Here is a 17,395-nt window from a genome sequence, read left to right on the forward strand (position 1 = left end):
AAGCATCATATTGCATTTATTATCTGCATGAACAGGTTACATTTAGCCACTTTGGTCTCAATCCCACTTCTTTCCTCAAAAGCTCTCGCTTCCTTTTCTTCAACAGTTCTCCTTCATTACCTCTGAACAGGCATGTTTTAAGGGGAATTGAGTTTATTTGTGGCTGCGTAGAGAACTGAGCATTAACAGGAAGCTTCGTCACATTTTATCTGTTTTAATTCCAGCCTCTGAAAAGCCTTCTTGGTTCTTTTTCATTTGCACAGAGCTTTAGCAGGATTGCCCAGAATCGAAGGAGGAGCAGCAAGCAGGGTCTGATTAACACAGCTGCAAAGCCAATCCTTAAAAAAGAATGATTCTTGTGGTGTTGCAAAGGCTATACTGTACAGTGTTAAGAAATCTCAGTTTTGCAATTACATTCATTGGTAGTTTGAAAGTTGCCTACTACTAAGAAATACATGCACTGTCTTTCTAAGTTCACTATCTCAAACATTAGAGTCACTTCTGAATATTTTGGGCCTGATCATTCCCTATTCAAGACATAAGACTCATGTGCAAATAGCTCTTCAGATGACTCATCAGACCCTCCTCTTTGTGTGGACACATTGCATCGGGCCAATCCAGGCAACAGGGAGTCTCTGTGTGCTTCCCATATTTCCATTTATGCACTCATAGAAATCGGTGGGGGATTCTCTCAAAGACAGAGCAGTTTTCTCTCTGCTGTTTTCACAGCATCAGTAAGCACATGAGCAGTGGCATCAAGGCAGTCTGTAGACTTGGAGGCATTCAAGTACCTCCCATTTTCCAAACTCTGCATCTTGAGTAATCCCCACTGTGTGTTGAAGGGAAGTCTGCTCTAAATGGGAATATGTAAAACACACAGAGACTCCCTATTGCCTGGAATGCCCTGATGCAATGTTTCCATATATCTAACAACAATACCAATAACACACCAAAAGATAGAACCTAAGAATGTCAGAGTTTATTGTTGCAAAAATAGGGATAAATATGAAAGTAGAAAATGAAAAGTTTATGTACAAATTTGACAGGCAATCTTAGGGTTAATTCAAGAGACAGTAGAGATAAAAGGATCCCAGTACCTAATGTGACAAGGGGAAGGCAAAAGATGCAAGTGGACATCTGTGAAACTGAGTTAAATGAATACGTAATAACATCTCCCTTCAGAACTAGGTGAAACCTAGCTCGGATTGCAGTTCTAAGTACTCTAGATCATTATACCCCAGCTCTGCATCTGAGATATAAAAGGCAATAGCACGCTACAAAACTAATGAAGGTATTTCCTCACCTGATAAATTAGGGTCATGCCCACACCATATACCTAAAGCACACATATGCCACCTTAACAGTCATGGAGAACTCTGGGAACAGCAATAGCTTAAGAGTGCTGGAAATTGTAGTACTGTGAGGTCAGCACCCTCAACAAACTACAGTTTCCAGGATTCTTGGGAGGAAGTCATCACTATTAAAGTGGTATAAAAGTGCTTTAACTGCATGGTGTGTGTATGACCTAGAAAAGACAGTACTGAGTTTATGCAGAATGCTTTTGAACCTCACAACCAAAGTAGTTGGTTCACAATCCTCACAATCCTCACAATCAGCCGTATGAACATAAGAACATCTCTGCCGGATCAGACCAAAGGCCTATCTAGTCCAGTATCTTGTTACCCCCCAGGGACTTTACCATCTCCCTCAATCTACCCAACCTGGCAATCATAACCCCTTTTCAGACATGACTGCTGTTATGTACTGAAGTTCTCACCCTGGGCCAGCAGGGGGCTACTGTAGATAGTTCAGGTCCACATATGCAAATAAGGGATCGAAAGTGACGTTCAGTGATTGGATAGTTACAGAAAATGGTTACTGTTGCGTTCTAGTGGAGCTCTATATAAGCAGGCTGGCTGAACCCTTCAGTTCGGTTCTGTTCTGGCCTGTGAATAAACAAGAGCTGTTTGAAGAATTGCTGTGTCGACTGATATGTTCACCCACAACTTAACAACTGTGGCTTCATCGGGCATGCAGGGATGGTGAGAGTAGCACAACACAAGGGAAGTTTTTTCCCCTGCACAACCAAGTATGATTCACCCAGGCATCTAAGACACAGATATCACTAGCACTGCACTGGACCTGACAGCAAAGTTCTGCATGAGCAGAAGCTGCGACCAGGTGTCACATGGAACCTGTTGTCTCCTGGGGATCCTCTCGACAGAAGCGCTTCTACACTTTGCCCTTTCTGCCATGCTAACACTTGTTCCCTTGCAGGCTTCTGCCATCAAGAGTTCTCATCTGAGATCCTGTCTTTTCGAATTATTTTACAGGAACGCATATCTTTCTGCAGAACTCACAATGTCTAAATGTTAGCATTCTCTTTGGGAAAAGGAGGGGGGGTTCTGTTTGTGTCTTTAGATATAGGCAGGTGTTGATTTATGATAATATATTTTATCTGTGCTCATTGCTGCCTTTGCAAAAACCCTCCAGGCTGCAGCTAGTGGAGGAATGAGGCAGGCTGCTCAGGTGAGGCAGCAGCTGAAATACGAATTAGTCTTATAAGAAGGACAGGCAGCAAAAAAGAGTGTCTTGTTTAGAATAGACCAGGAAACCTACAAAGCCAACACCACATTTTTTCACACTGCTGACCTTCTATGCATCATCTACTCCACCCCGGAATGTGCCATAGCCAAAAAACCTTTTCCATCTCTACTATATCCTTTTTGAGGTGTGGCAACACACGTGGTATTTCAGGATGCAGGGATGCATACAAAAAGTAAACTGTTGTATTTTAATTTTAACGCAAGCAAAAGGTCTTGGTTTTTATTAGTTTCCTTTTTGCAGAATGGTGGCTTATTTCAACAGTTGAACCAATCTACACAGAGAGCAGCAAGCATTACGTCCAGTGGCGTAGCATGGGGGGTGCCAGGGGTGCCGGCCGCACCGGGCGCAACATCCGGGGGGGCGCGAGTCCAGAGGGAAGGGACAAGTTCCTTCCTCCGCTGGGCTCCCCGCCGCCGCTGCCGCCGCCGCCGCTGCGGCCACTCACTGTTCGCAGGAGGAGCAGCCGCTGCAGCAGCGCCGACGCCGCCACCGACGCCTGGCCGGGCACGGGCAGCCTCCGCACCCCGCCGCCGCCGCCATCCCCTCGGCCCAGCCACAGGCGGCGGCTGCTTCTGCCGACGGGGAGGGAGGAGAGCTCTGAGGGGCCTCGCCGCGCCCTGCGCTCCCCAAAACCCTCCGAGAGGATGCCGGCGGGCGGGCGAGGGTCTCCCGGCGGAAGGGGGCGCCGCTGGCTCCGGCTCTCAGCGCAAGTCTCAGCCGCGGGGGGGGGGCAAGGACGGAGCGCGGCTGGAAGCCCCCGGACCCGGCCGGGAGGAGGCGAGGCGCTCGCCAAGCCCGGATCTGGAGCGCCTCGGAGCGCGGACTCCACCTACAGCCCAAGGAGAGGAGGGGGCGGGGAGGCGCCCGAGGGGAGGGGGCTTCGGCTGCCTTGGCTCGCGGGGGCTCCGCAAATAATAAATTTAATAAATTCCTGCTGAGCCTTAAGGGGGGGTCCTTGGCTCCTTCGCTTGCCCCCAGCCCCAGTGGCGTAGCGTGGGGGGGCAGGAGGGCCAGCCGCAACATCTGGGGGGGGGACGCTCGCACTGGAGTGCTAAAATCCACTGGTTAGGGGGCGCAAATTACCGTATTTTTTGCTCTATAAGACGCACCAGACCACAAGACGCACCTAGTTTTTGGAGGAGGAAAACAAGAAAAAAAATATTTTGAATCTCAGAAGCCAGAACAACAAGAGAGATCGCTGCACAGCGAAAGCAGCGATCCGTCTTGCTGTTCTGGCTTCTGGGATAGCTGCGCAGCCTGCATTCGCTCCATAAGACGCACACACATTTCCCCTTACTTTTTAGGAGGGAAAAAGTGAGTCTTATAGAGCAAAAAATACGGTACTTGCCTTGCCCCGGGTGCTGACAACCCACGCTACGCCACTGATTACGTCTCATCTTGATAAGGTCCTCACTGCTGCAAAACTTATGCAGGACTGGACATTAAATTGAACAGGCGCTTTCAGTTCACACTGCACCATATGATGAGTTTTTAATTTATTTTTTAAATGAGATGCTTGATTATGACTCTTCCTAATCAAAGCTAGGGAGATTGGCAGAAATTCTAGGACCTAGTAGTTCAGAATCTGCCACAAATATCTGCATGTGACTAAGTAGTGTGAACAGAACACAGATGTTAGGGCAATATTGTCTAAAGCTTTCAGAATTGACTGTTTTTTAAAAAATTGTGCAAAATACCAATGATCCAGTCACAAGCACAAATAATCCAGCCATAGTCAGAGTTAGCATTAAATAAATATAACAGAATTATTGCAAGCAACACTAATTAGTGCTCTAAGATCTTTGATGGCAAAAGAAAATCCCAAGGTGTCCCAACAATTATTTCTTCCATCATCTTTCACAAAGTCTGGGAAACTCTGCTCTTCTGACATTTCAATGCTAAGAACTTTCAAACATGTAGGGAGATGCCACCTTACTCTGAGGTCCAGGGTTCTTCTGCTTGGGACCTCCCTAACCCAGCATGTAAATTAAAAGGGCTAGGACAAGTAAACAGGAGCAGAAAGTAAAAGGACAAACTTTTGGCAGAGACACTTTCCTTTAATTCCTACCCCATTTACTGGCCTAGTATGTATCTTAGATCCTCACCATCCATTAAGTCTCTTCCATCAGCAGAAAATGATGGGAGATTCTGCCAGTAATAGAAGCCATCAGGTCAGCTCCTGTCAGTGGATGTGTGAGGGCCCAGATGGCCAGCACTAATGAAATGAAGCTCTCTATAATTTAAGAGGTAAGCCATTAATCAGTTAATCACACAGTCTAATGGAGTAATGGCTTCTGCCCTGATTATCATGAATCCAATATTCCCTATATGGGGGACAAATAGACTCAGAATGTTTAATATGCCTATGTTTACAGTGCTAAACAGAAGTTACCATCTAGATTGTCCAGAGTATGGGGCATTTATTGAATTACCAAAGGATCCTATCAGATTATAACGGTTACAAAACATTCAAAGGGGGAAAAAATATTTCACAGGTACCTAGGAAGAACAGTCATGTAACATGACTTGTACTGACAGCTGCTTTTGTATTACTGCCTGCAATGCTCCATTGGCAATGTTACCTTTGATCTGTTGTAGTTATTTTCAGGTTTTATCCATGTAACTATTCTGTCTTTGCTGCGTGACGTTCCACAGAGCATATACTTTGTGGATTATAGCACCATCCATAGAGTTTTGAGTGATTCTATCAAGGACCTCAGGCATCATGTCTCATTTGTTCCACCTTGTACAGAAATGAAGGGTGTGTGTGTGTGTGTGTATCTTTACTGAAAAAAATTACAGAGGGATTCCTCTGCCCCTTGCTGCTAGATCTAAGGACAACAGAATAAATGTATATGTGACTATAGGAAACAACATACTAATTCCAGTATTGCTTTAGCAACAGAGCCACAAAAGAAACTTGGTGCAGCCTCTTATTATCTTATGCTGTGAATTTTAGATCTATTTTACGATTTATTTATTTTAGAACTTTTTTATTATACTGCACTTTTTTATTTGTACTTCTTTTTATTCTATTGATTTGACTTACTTCAATAAAAATATTTTAAAAAGAACAGTTTCATTACTAAAAAGTTAATGTTAGGAACAAAGATAACTTCACTGGGAGATAGGAAGCACTTTGGAAGGTGGTGAGCTGAGCAAATAGATTTACTCGAAGCCATTAAATATGATTGAAGTCTATATTAAAAAAACAAAACCAGACTGGTACAAGAAACATGAAGACCAAAACAGAAAGACATCCCCCATAATGCACACTTTTATTTGAAGAATGAATAAGCAGAAATGATCACACATTCCAGGGTACAAGTAGCAAGGACATCACCAGAGTTGTCTTGGTACCCTTAACAAATAAGAACCATGAATTTCAATTACATAGCTCAGTGGCTAAGATGAGCTCGATTACCAGTTTAAATTGCTTATCATCTGTAACTAACGTTACAAATAATTATAAAAGAAAACTTTTACAATCCAGCCACGTTAGATCACAAGCAACATTTCTTAGAGTGGGTGGGGGTAGGGGTGGGAGGAAGTAAATTTAAGAACATAGGAAGACCCTGCTGGATCAGGCCAATGGCCCATCTAGTCCAGCATCCTGTTCTCAAAGTGACCAACCAGTTGCTTGTGGCAAACCTGCAAGCAAGAGTCCTCATCCCTCCTGCAGTTTCCTGCAACTGGTTTTCAGAAGCTGTGGAGGCAGAGCATAGCCATCATGGCTAAAGGCCACTGACAGCCCTCTCCGCTGTGAATTGATCCAGTTCTCTTTTTAAAGCCATCTAAGTTGGTGAACATCATTGCTTCCTGTGGGAGTGAGTTCCGTATTTTAACTACGTGCTATGTGATGAATAATAATTTAGTTTTACTATTAAAGAATCCCGGCTTGTCATGATGTTCAAAGTATCAATTCTGGTTTAAAGTAAATGATGGTTATTCTAATAAGCCAGCTTTGTATCACCATATGTTTCAAGTTAACTTGTTAAGAAATTAAAGAATCGCTGCTTCAAATGCAATGACAATTCAGGATTCTTCAAATGTGAAAGTAAACTCCGGTCAAATCCTTTCAGCTGCATAAGAAGAAAGGGGAAGAGGGGAGCATTAAAGGCTGATGCTTTGCTCAGATTGGTCCTCTTAGTCGTCATCTTCTTTGGCGATCCCTTGTAGCCAAGTAAGATTGTCTTCCATAAACATGGTTTTAACAATGAGTCTGAAAGTGACTGTGGAGGTCAATTCTGGACCCACACGTCCTTCCACAGTGGGGACATTGGTTTCTGGGTGGGAGTTGATCATAGTGTGGATTTGCCAAGTGTGCCTTCCTCCTAGCACGTTTCTCCCTTGCGTCCTGAGTTCAAGTGTCTTCAAAGCCCATGACACCTTTGGTAAAGGCTGTTCTCCAACTGGAGCGCTCACAGGCCAGTGTTTCCCAGTTGTCAGTGTTTATACTACATTTTTTTAGATTTGCCTTGAGACAGTCTTTAAACCTCTTTTGTTGACCACCAGCATTACGCTTTCCATTTTTAAGTTTGGAATAGAGTAGTTGCTTTGGAAGACGATTATCAGGCATCCGCACAACATGACCAATCCAATGAAGTTGATGTTGAAGAATCATTGCTTCGACACTTGTGATCTTTGCTTCTGCCAGTACACTGATATTAGTGTGATGGAATCTTTTGAGGAGTTGGAGATGGCGTTTATAAGTGGACCATGTTTCACAAGCATATAGTAAGGTTGATAGTATAATAGCTTTGTAAACAAGCATTTTGGTTTCCTTGCAAATGTCCTGGTCCTCAAACACTCTGCACTTCAATCGGAAGAAAGCCACACTCGCAAGCTCAGGCAACACTGGATTTTGGCATCAATGTTGGCCCTTGTGGAAAGATAACTGCCTAGGTAGTCCTCTTAGTATGTATTGATAAACCACAATTTAGTGCTAACATTGTCACTCTTTGGTGAAGGAAATATACACATCCATTCTTACATAATATATTCAAGAGGGGAATCCCCAGTCTGCAGGCCAGATATGGCCCACAGCCAGATTCCATCTGCTTTTCTGGGTTTCCTCCCATCCACCAGCTGTTCAGCAGAGAGCAGCCAAAGAGGAAATGATGCCTTCCTCTGCAAGAAAATCAAAGTGGGGTGGGGTGGGGTATGTTTCAGCAGAGTCATAAACCTGTAATTTAGTGGCTGATCTGTGATCGTAATAATAAAGATGGATTGACTGACATAAACATGTGTTCCTTGCAAATAATGCAAAGAGTATCTATACATTTTGAAACTTTGTGCATACAATTTTTGGGATCCAAGTGCATTTTTGAAGTTAAAGGCATTGAATAGGTGTGTCCTGCTCATAAACTGATCTAAAATCCAACCTTTAACATCTTTCCACTAGAGATGTCCATAATTAGCCGAAGAAAGATTCCCCAGCTTTGTTCTAGATACTTGAAAATAGATATTTGAGATAAGCCCTGGCACACATGAATCCTTGTATATAGGCTATATTTACATGCCTTTAATTCAATGGTTTTCCTGAAGGAACACATGGAATTTAACCGGATAAACTTGAAAACAGCAGCATTTTATTTTATGTACCTTTTTTATCCTACCTGTCTAATGAGATACAGCAGAGGTGGAAAATTGATGCTGTTGTGAGGAGGACATCAAGAGAAGTGCGGACTAAACAGAACGTTCTTCCATAAATCCAGTTATCTTGAACCAGCTCAATGGCTCCAAATGGCATCACCAGAACTGACACCAGCAAGTCAGCAAAGGCAAGTGAGACTATGAAATAATTGGTCTTGATTTTCCTGCAAGGAACACAAATGTATTGATTCAGAAAGACATCACCAAGATGACAATTTGTAGGACAGTGTTGCCTTCTGCATTTTAAAACACCCATCCCTTGTTATTTTATCACTCTGTAAATCAAGTGCCCATGTTGAGTATGTAAATTCCTCATGGGGCACAACCTTCTGTTCAGACAGGAGATAGTCCAGGAGACAGTTGAATGTGTGCACCAGCCTCTTTATCCACATATAGATCTCAAATTCACAAAGTACCAGTAGTAGCCTTTCATTAGCAATTAAAATTCCCACCTGCATTTGTTGGTTCGCTATCACTCATGGTGAGCAACTCTCTTTCAAAGCCATTAACATGCATACATATTGGACATGTGATGCTTCAGTGGTGAGGGACCTTAGCAGGGATGCTGCCAGAAGTTGATTTGATGTTTTCTTTCGAGCTGTTTCCACTGAAGAGACAAGCAGCTGCTCAGTTAGAAAAGTGCCTTGTCTTTTTGACGCAGTAGGAACTACTGCATAGAAAAACAACAAACAAAGCTCTTGCTGGGACTGTAGTTCCCTCCATGCATGCACAACACATCTTTCATTTAGGTTTAAGGATGTGGACTTAAAAATTCTGCAGCTCCTTCCAATCCAATCCAAATCTTTATTACAGTCATAGGCCAGCATAAGATAAAAGCCGCTCCTTTAAAGAAGCCCTTACTTCATTATAGCTTCTGCAGTAATATATGTATATATTTAAAAAACTTACAGTATACTGACCATAATACATGTTAACATCAAGATATAAATCAACACTGTAGGCAAACTGATGCTCACATGCAGAGGCAGAAAACAAAGGTCACATAAGCTTGTATGACCAATTATGCTCATATCATACTGATTCATTAATGTCATAAAAGGCCTTTAAATAACAGGTTGTGCCTCCTCAACAATTTACACAGTCAGATTGCCATGAATATCTACAATTTCCTTATATATGGCCAAATAAGCCTAAAATAAAAAATGTGACATATCTGGCAAACTATACATTTAGAGATGTGGAAATTGATTGTGAAATGTGAGTGGATAGACTGCTTAAATGTAGCATTTAATTTTTTTCCAATTAAACATACTTTTCTTTGTCAAATAAACCCAAAGCACTGTCCTTTCAGGGCAGAAGTCCTGAATCCATTCCATGTCTAATATTCATTCCTGGCATAATTGCACAGTCTGTTACCCATGTCTGTTCTCCATCATCTGCTCTGCTCACTGGAGCTGGGAAATCCACAATGTCATTACAATCAGGACATGATGTAGTTTTTTAGTGCACATCAAGGAGAAAGAAAACCTGGCAAGAAATTGCTATTTTTGGCAGTGTTTCCTTGTCTCTTGTTACATGTAGCTTCTGCCCTCAAAGTGCAGTGTTAGTCACTTTGGAATTACTTGGTGATTTATGTATTTTGATGATGCAAATTCTAGAAATGCAGGCACTAGATAATAAAATGATTAATCAGCTGCAATATAAATTCTAACTTTGACACTACAGGCAATCAAAGTTTGACATTACACTAATAAGCTTGTCTGGGGGAAAAGCAGTGAGAATGTTCTTTTACCCCATTGTTTATGTTCACAGCTATTTTCACATTTGTCTCTTTGCCCTGGAGATTCAGATATTCCACCCTTGAAAAGCTCATTCTGCCAAAGAGATTGATAGTAACATATGGATGGACTCACCTGAGTTGCCTGTCTCTGCATACAGCCACCATAACCAGAAGATTTCCCAGGATAGCCATAAGAATAACAGCAGAAATAAAGGTGAGCAGTGCAATCTTCTCTGCCACGCCAAATCCCTCAGTTGAGCTATAAAGAAAAAAATATGGGGTACTTCTTGAAAATAGAAGACTGGCTGCTTGAGACTAACTTGGTTATTTTGAATCCATATGTCAAATTCCATTTTCCAGCCCACAGCAGCCTTAACTCATTTACTGACCCTTCCCTTCAACAATGGGAATACTGTAGATTACAATTCAACAGCTCAGGACCAATCTATGTATGTGACAGGGTGTACACTGGCCACCATATTAGACTTGCAGCTGTAACTTTGGGAAGCAGCCTGATCTGTTCCAGAGCCACCCTGTGTCTTTCCAATTTGACCCGCTATTTAGTGTTAAATTATATCTGTTGAAAAACAAAGCTCTGTTTTCTTCCCATTCACTATAATGGGGAATCTAAAAACTGATCAATCTCATCTAATACCCCCTTTTTGCAGAAGTGGGTGAAATTTGCAGGCATAGCAGCTCCTCCACAGTGGATTAAGTCTGCCAAATTGTAGGCAAATACATCCAGGAATTTCCATGGAAGGTTAAATTTGATTTTTTTTTTAAGGCTCCAGTTTTCTGCCAGACTCAGTAGCAACTTGCAGGCACAGCCAAATTTCCGAATGGCAACTGCCATGTCCTGAAAGGACAGATTTTACCATTTTAGGGTGGGTGCAATAGAAGTGCTATGGACTGTGGGTGGAAAACATTGGGGAGCATTGATATACAGTGGTACCTCAGTTTAAGAACAGCCCTGTTTACGAACTATTCAGTTTATGAACTCTGCAATACCGGAAGTAGTGTTTGCAAACTTTACCTCAGTCTAAGAACAGAATCCGAATGGTAAAAGGGCACCGGCGGCAGGAGACCTCATTAGGGAAAGCGCGCCTTGATTTAAGAACGGTTTCGGTTTAAAAACGGACTTCCGGAATGGATTAAGTTCGTAAACAGCGGTACCACTGTATTTAGATATTAAACCATATAGCATATAAAATGGATCTATCAAATTCTGAATCTTTCTCAATCCAGCTTGCTTTTTATTGATGATACAATTTTTGTTGTCCCAAAGCTACAACTTTTGGGAAAGGAACTAGACATATAAGTTGGAAGCTACATTCAGAAGACTCATATGCCACCACAATTTATTTCTGTAGTGTACACACACAGCAACCACTTTGGCTTGGCAAAGGAAAAAAGTTGAAGCCTGGGGATTAGACAGACAGTTACAATATGGATTGTGGGGGTCATGTTCAAGGCCCAATAAATGAAAATAGTCATTTCCCCTTTATTTATGCTCCTGGCTTTTTCTCCTCTCTTCAGCAGCATCAGAAACCAATATACATACTGAGCCAATGTACTGCTGCAGGCAGAATGCTGGACCTGGAGCCGTGGTTCAAGTCTCTGACACACAAAGTTCACTTAAATGGCCATGGGCAGCCTCACACTTTTGTTACAGGGATAAAATGAGCTAAACGCAGAGGAGTCAACCTGAGCTCTCTAGAGAAAGGCAGAAAGTCAGGGATTCAAACATGATAAATAATTTGAGACTAAGTTGGAGACAACATAGCTAAGATGGCAGCAGTTGCAGTGCAAAAATGGTTTCAAAAAATAAGATTTAATGGGTAGAATTTGCTCAGAGTTTGCTTGTCATACCTGAAAGCCAGGAAGGAACTTCATCTCATAGAGTTTGACTTTCTCTGTGATGTTGTATACTTAAGAGCCCTACCATTCCTGACTAACTACAGTCTTCAAGCTCCCCCCACCCTCTGCTAATATGCATCTGTTGCTAACATGAATGCAGAAAAGAAAGCAGAAGAGAGGAATTTAGAATTCACGTGGGCAGCCTGGTCAATATACATTTCACATTTATATCACAATCCATCTGAAGCAAGCACCACTTTACGTCTTACGTGGGAAAGTACTCTTAAATTGGATTGTCTGGACAACTTGCCCTGCAGGCACATTCTTTGCAGTTCAGCTGCTTTCTGCTTTGTGGCACATTGGAGCCTGAGATACTACAAAACATTCTGTCCAGAGAGTTAGTGAGCAGAAATTCTTGAGGCAAGGGGCTGGAGTTGATAGCCTTCTGGTCTCTCACAGTCAAGGAGAAACTTAATTCAAACTGTGCTCGCTACTTCTAGGCGATCTAATATTGCTTGCTTGGGTAAGCAGGAGAGAAAGAGAGCGAGAGACGGCGCATGCTGCAGGAATAAAGTCACCTTGACAAGGAAGAAGAGGGAGAAACGCAACACAGAATGCCACCTGATCCTGTGAAAGGAGATGGAAACCCTATTCAAGGTCTGCTACCTTGCACCAGAATTATATCAAATACCAGATCTCCTTCACTAGGAGGAAACTGGGAGATATTAATCCATAAAGGCAGGGTAGGTGTTGCTAAATTATTAATCAACACTGAATATAATAGGAAAGGTTTGGAACAGTTAGAAAATGATGACTTTTGCTTTATACGTTGAAAAAAATGCATATGTGCATCTGCACTCTAGAATTTATTGTGGATGAAGGGCCAGCTATAAATATGACTAATAAATGATATATCTGAATTAGATTTCATAAGGCTAATAAAAAATAATCCTTGAGATGTCTTTAACGACTCTTGCTTCTCCGCTTCCTCCTCCTTCTCAAAATGTTCATAGATGCCAAATTGCTCAGTGAGCCGTTCATAAGCAGATTATGAGCAGGCTTTTACAAACAACAGCAGCGCTAGCTAACATTCTGAGAATCAATGGGTTGTATCCAACGAAATCATCCCATCAGTGCAAGGAGTTCTCCCACTCTTTGCATGCCCACCCCAATCTGTACTAGGAGTTGTCCCAACCCTCAGGAGCAGATTTGGAGGGCATGGGGAGAGGAGACGGAGAGAAACTCCTGAAGTCCTTGAACTTACAGGATAACTTCATTGGATACAACCTATTATATTTGCTCACAATGCTCCATTAATGTAAAGTCCATTTCATTTAAAGTGGACTGAAGAAAAAATAACTTTACAACATACTCCAATATTTCTATCACTTCATCTATAGGACATAATTACGTAACAGATTATTTATTTTTTGGGGTCTCTTCAACGGGCAGCCTGACTCATACTGGCAAGCAACCTATGCAACACTGCAGTGTAACAGGATAATTTTCCAGACAGAAAGGCAGTTAAGGTCCATACGATAGCTTAGATTAATATCCTGGGAGTTTAAATGCAGAACAAAAGCCTACCACACTGCAAAAGGCTAGGGTAGTGTACCTGACAATACAGACTTTGGACCCCAGAGAGCCAAATTCAATAACCATCCCTGTTAGGACCTCATGGGAACTGAAAATGTGTATGTTTTCAATCTATATTGGAGTATTCAAATTATTCTGATCTGCACACAAGGATTTATTTTATACAAGAATGATGGAAAATGCACAACTTTTCCAGTTCACAGAATATAACGGTGAATTTACAGTGAACAACCAAGTAATTGTAGCTACTAACCCCTCAAAGTAGTAATTCAGAAGTGTAATTTTATTAATTCTCTAATAATTGGATAACAGTTTAGTTAATTTGGTAACTATTTTCACTAATACACAATACGTCTTGTACCTATGCTGCCTAACATACATTTGCATTTAATGGCTAATATCTATCAGCAGAGGGATTGGCCAAAACAAGGATGGACCCTGCAGTCAGTCAGTCAGTCAGTCAGTCAGTCACAAAGACACACACACACACACGCACACACATACACACACACACACACAGAGAGAGAGAGAGAGAGAGAGAGAGATGAATGCACCCCCACACTTTTCTTCTGCCGATCAGAGGGAGCACAGACATCTATTTCACACCCACCGCAGCTCAGCACTGAGTGGGATTCCTCTCCACCCAGTGCTATGATGGAGAGGAGTGTACCCCCAAGATGCCTACTAATCTCTCCCTCCTCTTGCACACTGCCACTGCAAGCAGGCCAGGGTGCTCCTAAAACAGGAAGGATTCACTGAGTGTTCTGACCTGCTTGCAATGGTAACATGCAAAAGGCAGAAGATGTGCCATCACAGATTTTTGCCACCACTGCTATCAAATTGTATAAGAAGGCTGGCAGACCAGGCTTACTTCTGCTCAAAGGTAGCAGGATCATGTTCCCTGGCATAAGTGTTCATTAGGGCCTAAGTGAAACAGTCCACAAAGAATGGGCAAATCAGGGAATTTTTCTATCAGGATCTCATTGAGTCTTTAACACAATGGCTGGTTTTAGGGTAACATGACCGGTTTGGCTGCATTAGGCACTGCGCTGCAGGGGGCGCCACAACAATTCTGTAGAACTGAGCAAGAGAGGCAGGGGGTGGGTGCCGAATTTTAACGTTGCACAGGGCACTGCAGAAATTTGAGAGCCCCAAAAGCCACTGCTTTAACAGGTAACAGAAGACGAACAGTTGCCACTTTATACATCCCTATATCTACATGATGGGTCAGCAGATGAATTTTCTGCCCATTAAATAATTCTTATAGTACAAGGCTCATGCTAAAGAAAAGTTAACAAGGTTAAGTCATTGTCAAATAAAATACATTATGATTTAAAAATAAATAAATCCTTGGTACAGATTTTATAATGTGGAACTCCCAATAAAAGTTGCCAACCCATTTCCCCCCTTGATTATATTAACCAAGATTCCACTATTGTTGGGCCAAGCCCCCATGTTACACTTTCATTATATTTGTTCAGGCACTAAAGAAAAAATTGTACTGAAATATTTTTTCTCATACCCACTCCTTCTCCCTTTACTAGGCCAGCCACCCACACCAAGGCTTGTTTGTCTACGCCCCCTCTCATGTTCTAGCCAACTCATCTAGAGCCAAGCCAAAAAATTCAGAATTTAAGAACGTTTCCCCATCACCACAAGAGCAATTTAGCCAAATATTGTCTGAATATTCTTCACCACGGCTATAATGCCGCTCCTGTGCTCCCAAGAACCTGTTGGATAATTTCACATACATGCCAAATGGTACCTTTGGAAAATGCTTCCCCATATAACCACCTACAAATAGGATGGAAAGTGTCCAAAGGCTGTTTTCATTCCGCTCCAGCCTCAGAGCTGAGGTTCTCCCTCTTTGTAACTCCACCAGCCTTCGCCACCACCACAAAATCTCTTTGTGCATTTCAACATCCATTATTATTGCAAAGAAAACAGCACAAACATTTTCTCTATTAGAGGCTCCAGCTTCAAACATCCTACAGGTAAGCCAGTGTCAAAACTTCAGCAATGAAAATAATGAGGAAGGGTTCTCTTCTGGAAAAAAAAAGTGTACTTAATTAGGCAGATCTGTCTACTGACCATGGTACAACTTCAGCGAGAGATAATTACAGCTTCAGCAAGTAATACACTAGTGGCTGATCAGGCTGCAACCTTGTGGCAAGTTGTCTGTTTTAGTCAGAGTTGCTGACAAGCATTAGTGATTCCAAGTCCAACTTTTTGACACTCGCCGAAAAGCTTAGCTTCGGGTCACTGCCTCTTGGTCAGCTAATGAAACGAGTGGGTCTGTTTTTGGCAAATACATTAACTTGACTTGGGCATAATTCAGTGGCTACAATTACCTCAACCATTTTTTCCTCCAGTGTTATCTTAGAAACATGACCAGAACAGCTAGTCATTCCAGTCCTGTTTATAACTAAACTGGACACATTTTACAATACAGTCAAACCTCGGTTGTCGAACGTAATCCGTTCCGGAAGCCCGTTCGGCTTCTGAAATGTTCGACAACCAAGGCACGGTTTCCAATTGGTTGAAGGAGCTTCCTGCATTCAAGCGGTAGCTGCATCGGACATTCAAATTCTGAAAAACGTTAGAAAACCGGAACATAACTTCCGGGTTTTTGGCGTTCGGGAGCCGAAACATTCCAAAACGGAGCCGTTCAGGAACCAAGGTTTGACTGTAACTACAAACTCAGAATCACTCCTTCAAAGCTTCAACCTGTTACTAGATTTCTTATGTCTCTGCACAAACCACACCAAATGAAAAAAGCTGTGATCCACACCTTTACTTTACCTTTTTTTTACTTAGGCAAAGAAGGCATTCATTTTTTCATATTAATTCAGAAAATAACTGCAAAGTATACGGGAAGTATATCCATTCAATTTCTTAGAAACTGGAAGGAAGCTTGGGGAGAGGTTTTCAGCACTTGGGGAGAGGAACATAATGGGCAGGTTCATAAATCATTCCTGGCTTCATAATGCATGGTTTATGAAGCTGGCAATGAGAATCAGGCAGGGCCAGGTACTCCTCACTCTTCACTCCTCTCCCATTACACACCAACTTCAGTGTGAAGATCCTGTTTTGTATTATATGTCAGCTAACAAGTTAGGAAAATAAACCAGAATTATGTTCTATCACCATCCTTATGCCTCTCAACTATGGTGCAGGATTAACTACAATAATATGGTGGCAGCAGGACCAGAGGAGCAGCACCTCTCTGAGACCTCTGGGTATAGGGCAGTATATAAATTCTAAAAAATAATAAATAAATGAAATTAAAATAAAATAAAAATGTGGTCATGATCCTCTTGGCACATACATGGATGCTCCCCAAAAGTCATGGTTTAGCTTAGCATTACATCTGAACGGGGTCCCCCCCACAGTCTCAAATATCTAAACACTGGCAAAAAAAATACTGGTTTTAACTAGCAGGGCAATCCTTGCGATCTTATTGTAAAACAAATTCCCAATAATAGTGAAATATTACTCAATGTCTAGCCTGGAGAAAAAGGAAGGTATTGAAACCAATTACATCCTCAGCCCAATTTTTTGGAGTTTCTAGTTTTGATTTTGTAGTGTATATTTCTAGTTATCATAACACTGATGTCATCTGTACTCAGTAGCAGAGGAACTGGTATCATGATAACTTAATCTGCATTACAACAGCTCACTGAAAAGGAAGAAGAAAACAATGTTGATTTAGATCGCATCTGATGTGAATTACTCAGAGCTAAAGGGCACAAGGTATGATAATTTTCCTTTTTGGAAATTCAAAGAATTCTTCCACTTATTGTTCGTGATAGCTCTGTAGATGGCTGCTGCACAGCTGGGGAAGGTTAGGTACTTGCCAAACACACAAGTTGAGGGGGGCGGGAAGTGTGATGGCGCTAGTTTTGCTAAAATAATAAAAAAGGAGGGGGCGGTCCTTTT

The 17,395-nt window shown here is 42.0% G+C and overlaps 1 protein-coding gene across 7 annotated transcripts in view; it reads right to left on the reverse strand.

The window, feature by feature from the left end:
- The window catches only part of HTR4 (5-hydroxytryptamine receptor 4), a 166,578-nt gene that overhangs the window by 59,427 nt on the left and 89,756 nt on the right, over positions 1-17,395 (reverse strand). For all 7 annotated transcript variants that reach the window (XM_081899186.1, XM_081899189.1, XM_081899187.1 and 4 more), the window contains exons 3-4: positions 10,137-10,262; positions 8,226-8,426 (exon numbers count right to left, since the gene is read on the reverse strand). In XM_081899186.1, the coding sequence (XP_081755312.1) occupies positions 8,226-8,426; positions 10,137-10,262 (327 nt within the window). The remainder of the gene's footprint in view (positions 1-8,225; positions 8,427-10,136; positions 10,263-17,395) is intronic.

The sequence above is a fragment of the Podarcis melisellensis genome (assembly GCF_964234715.1).
Source record: "Podarcis melisellensis genome assembly, chromosome: 2".
Lineage (NCBI taxonomy): Eukaryota > Metazoa > Chordata > Lepidosauria > Squamata > Lacertidae > Podarcis > Podarcis melisellensis.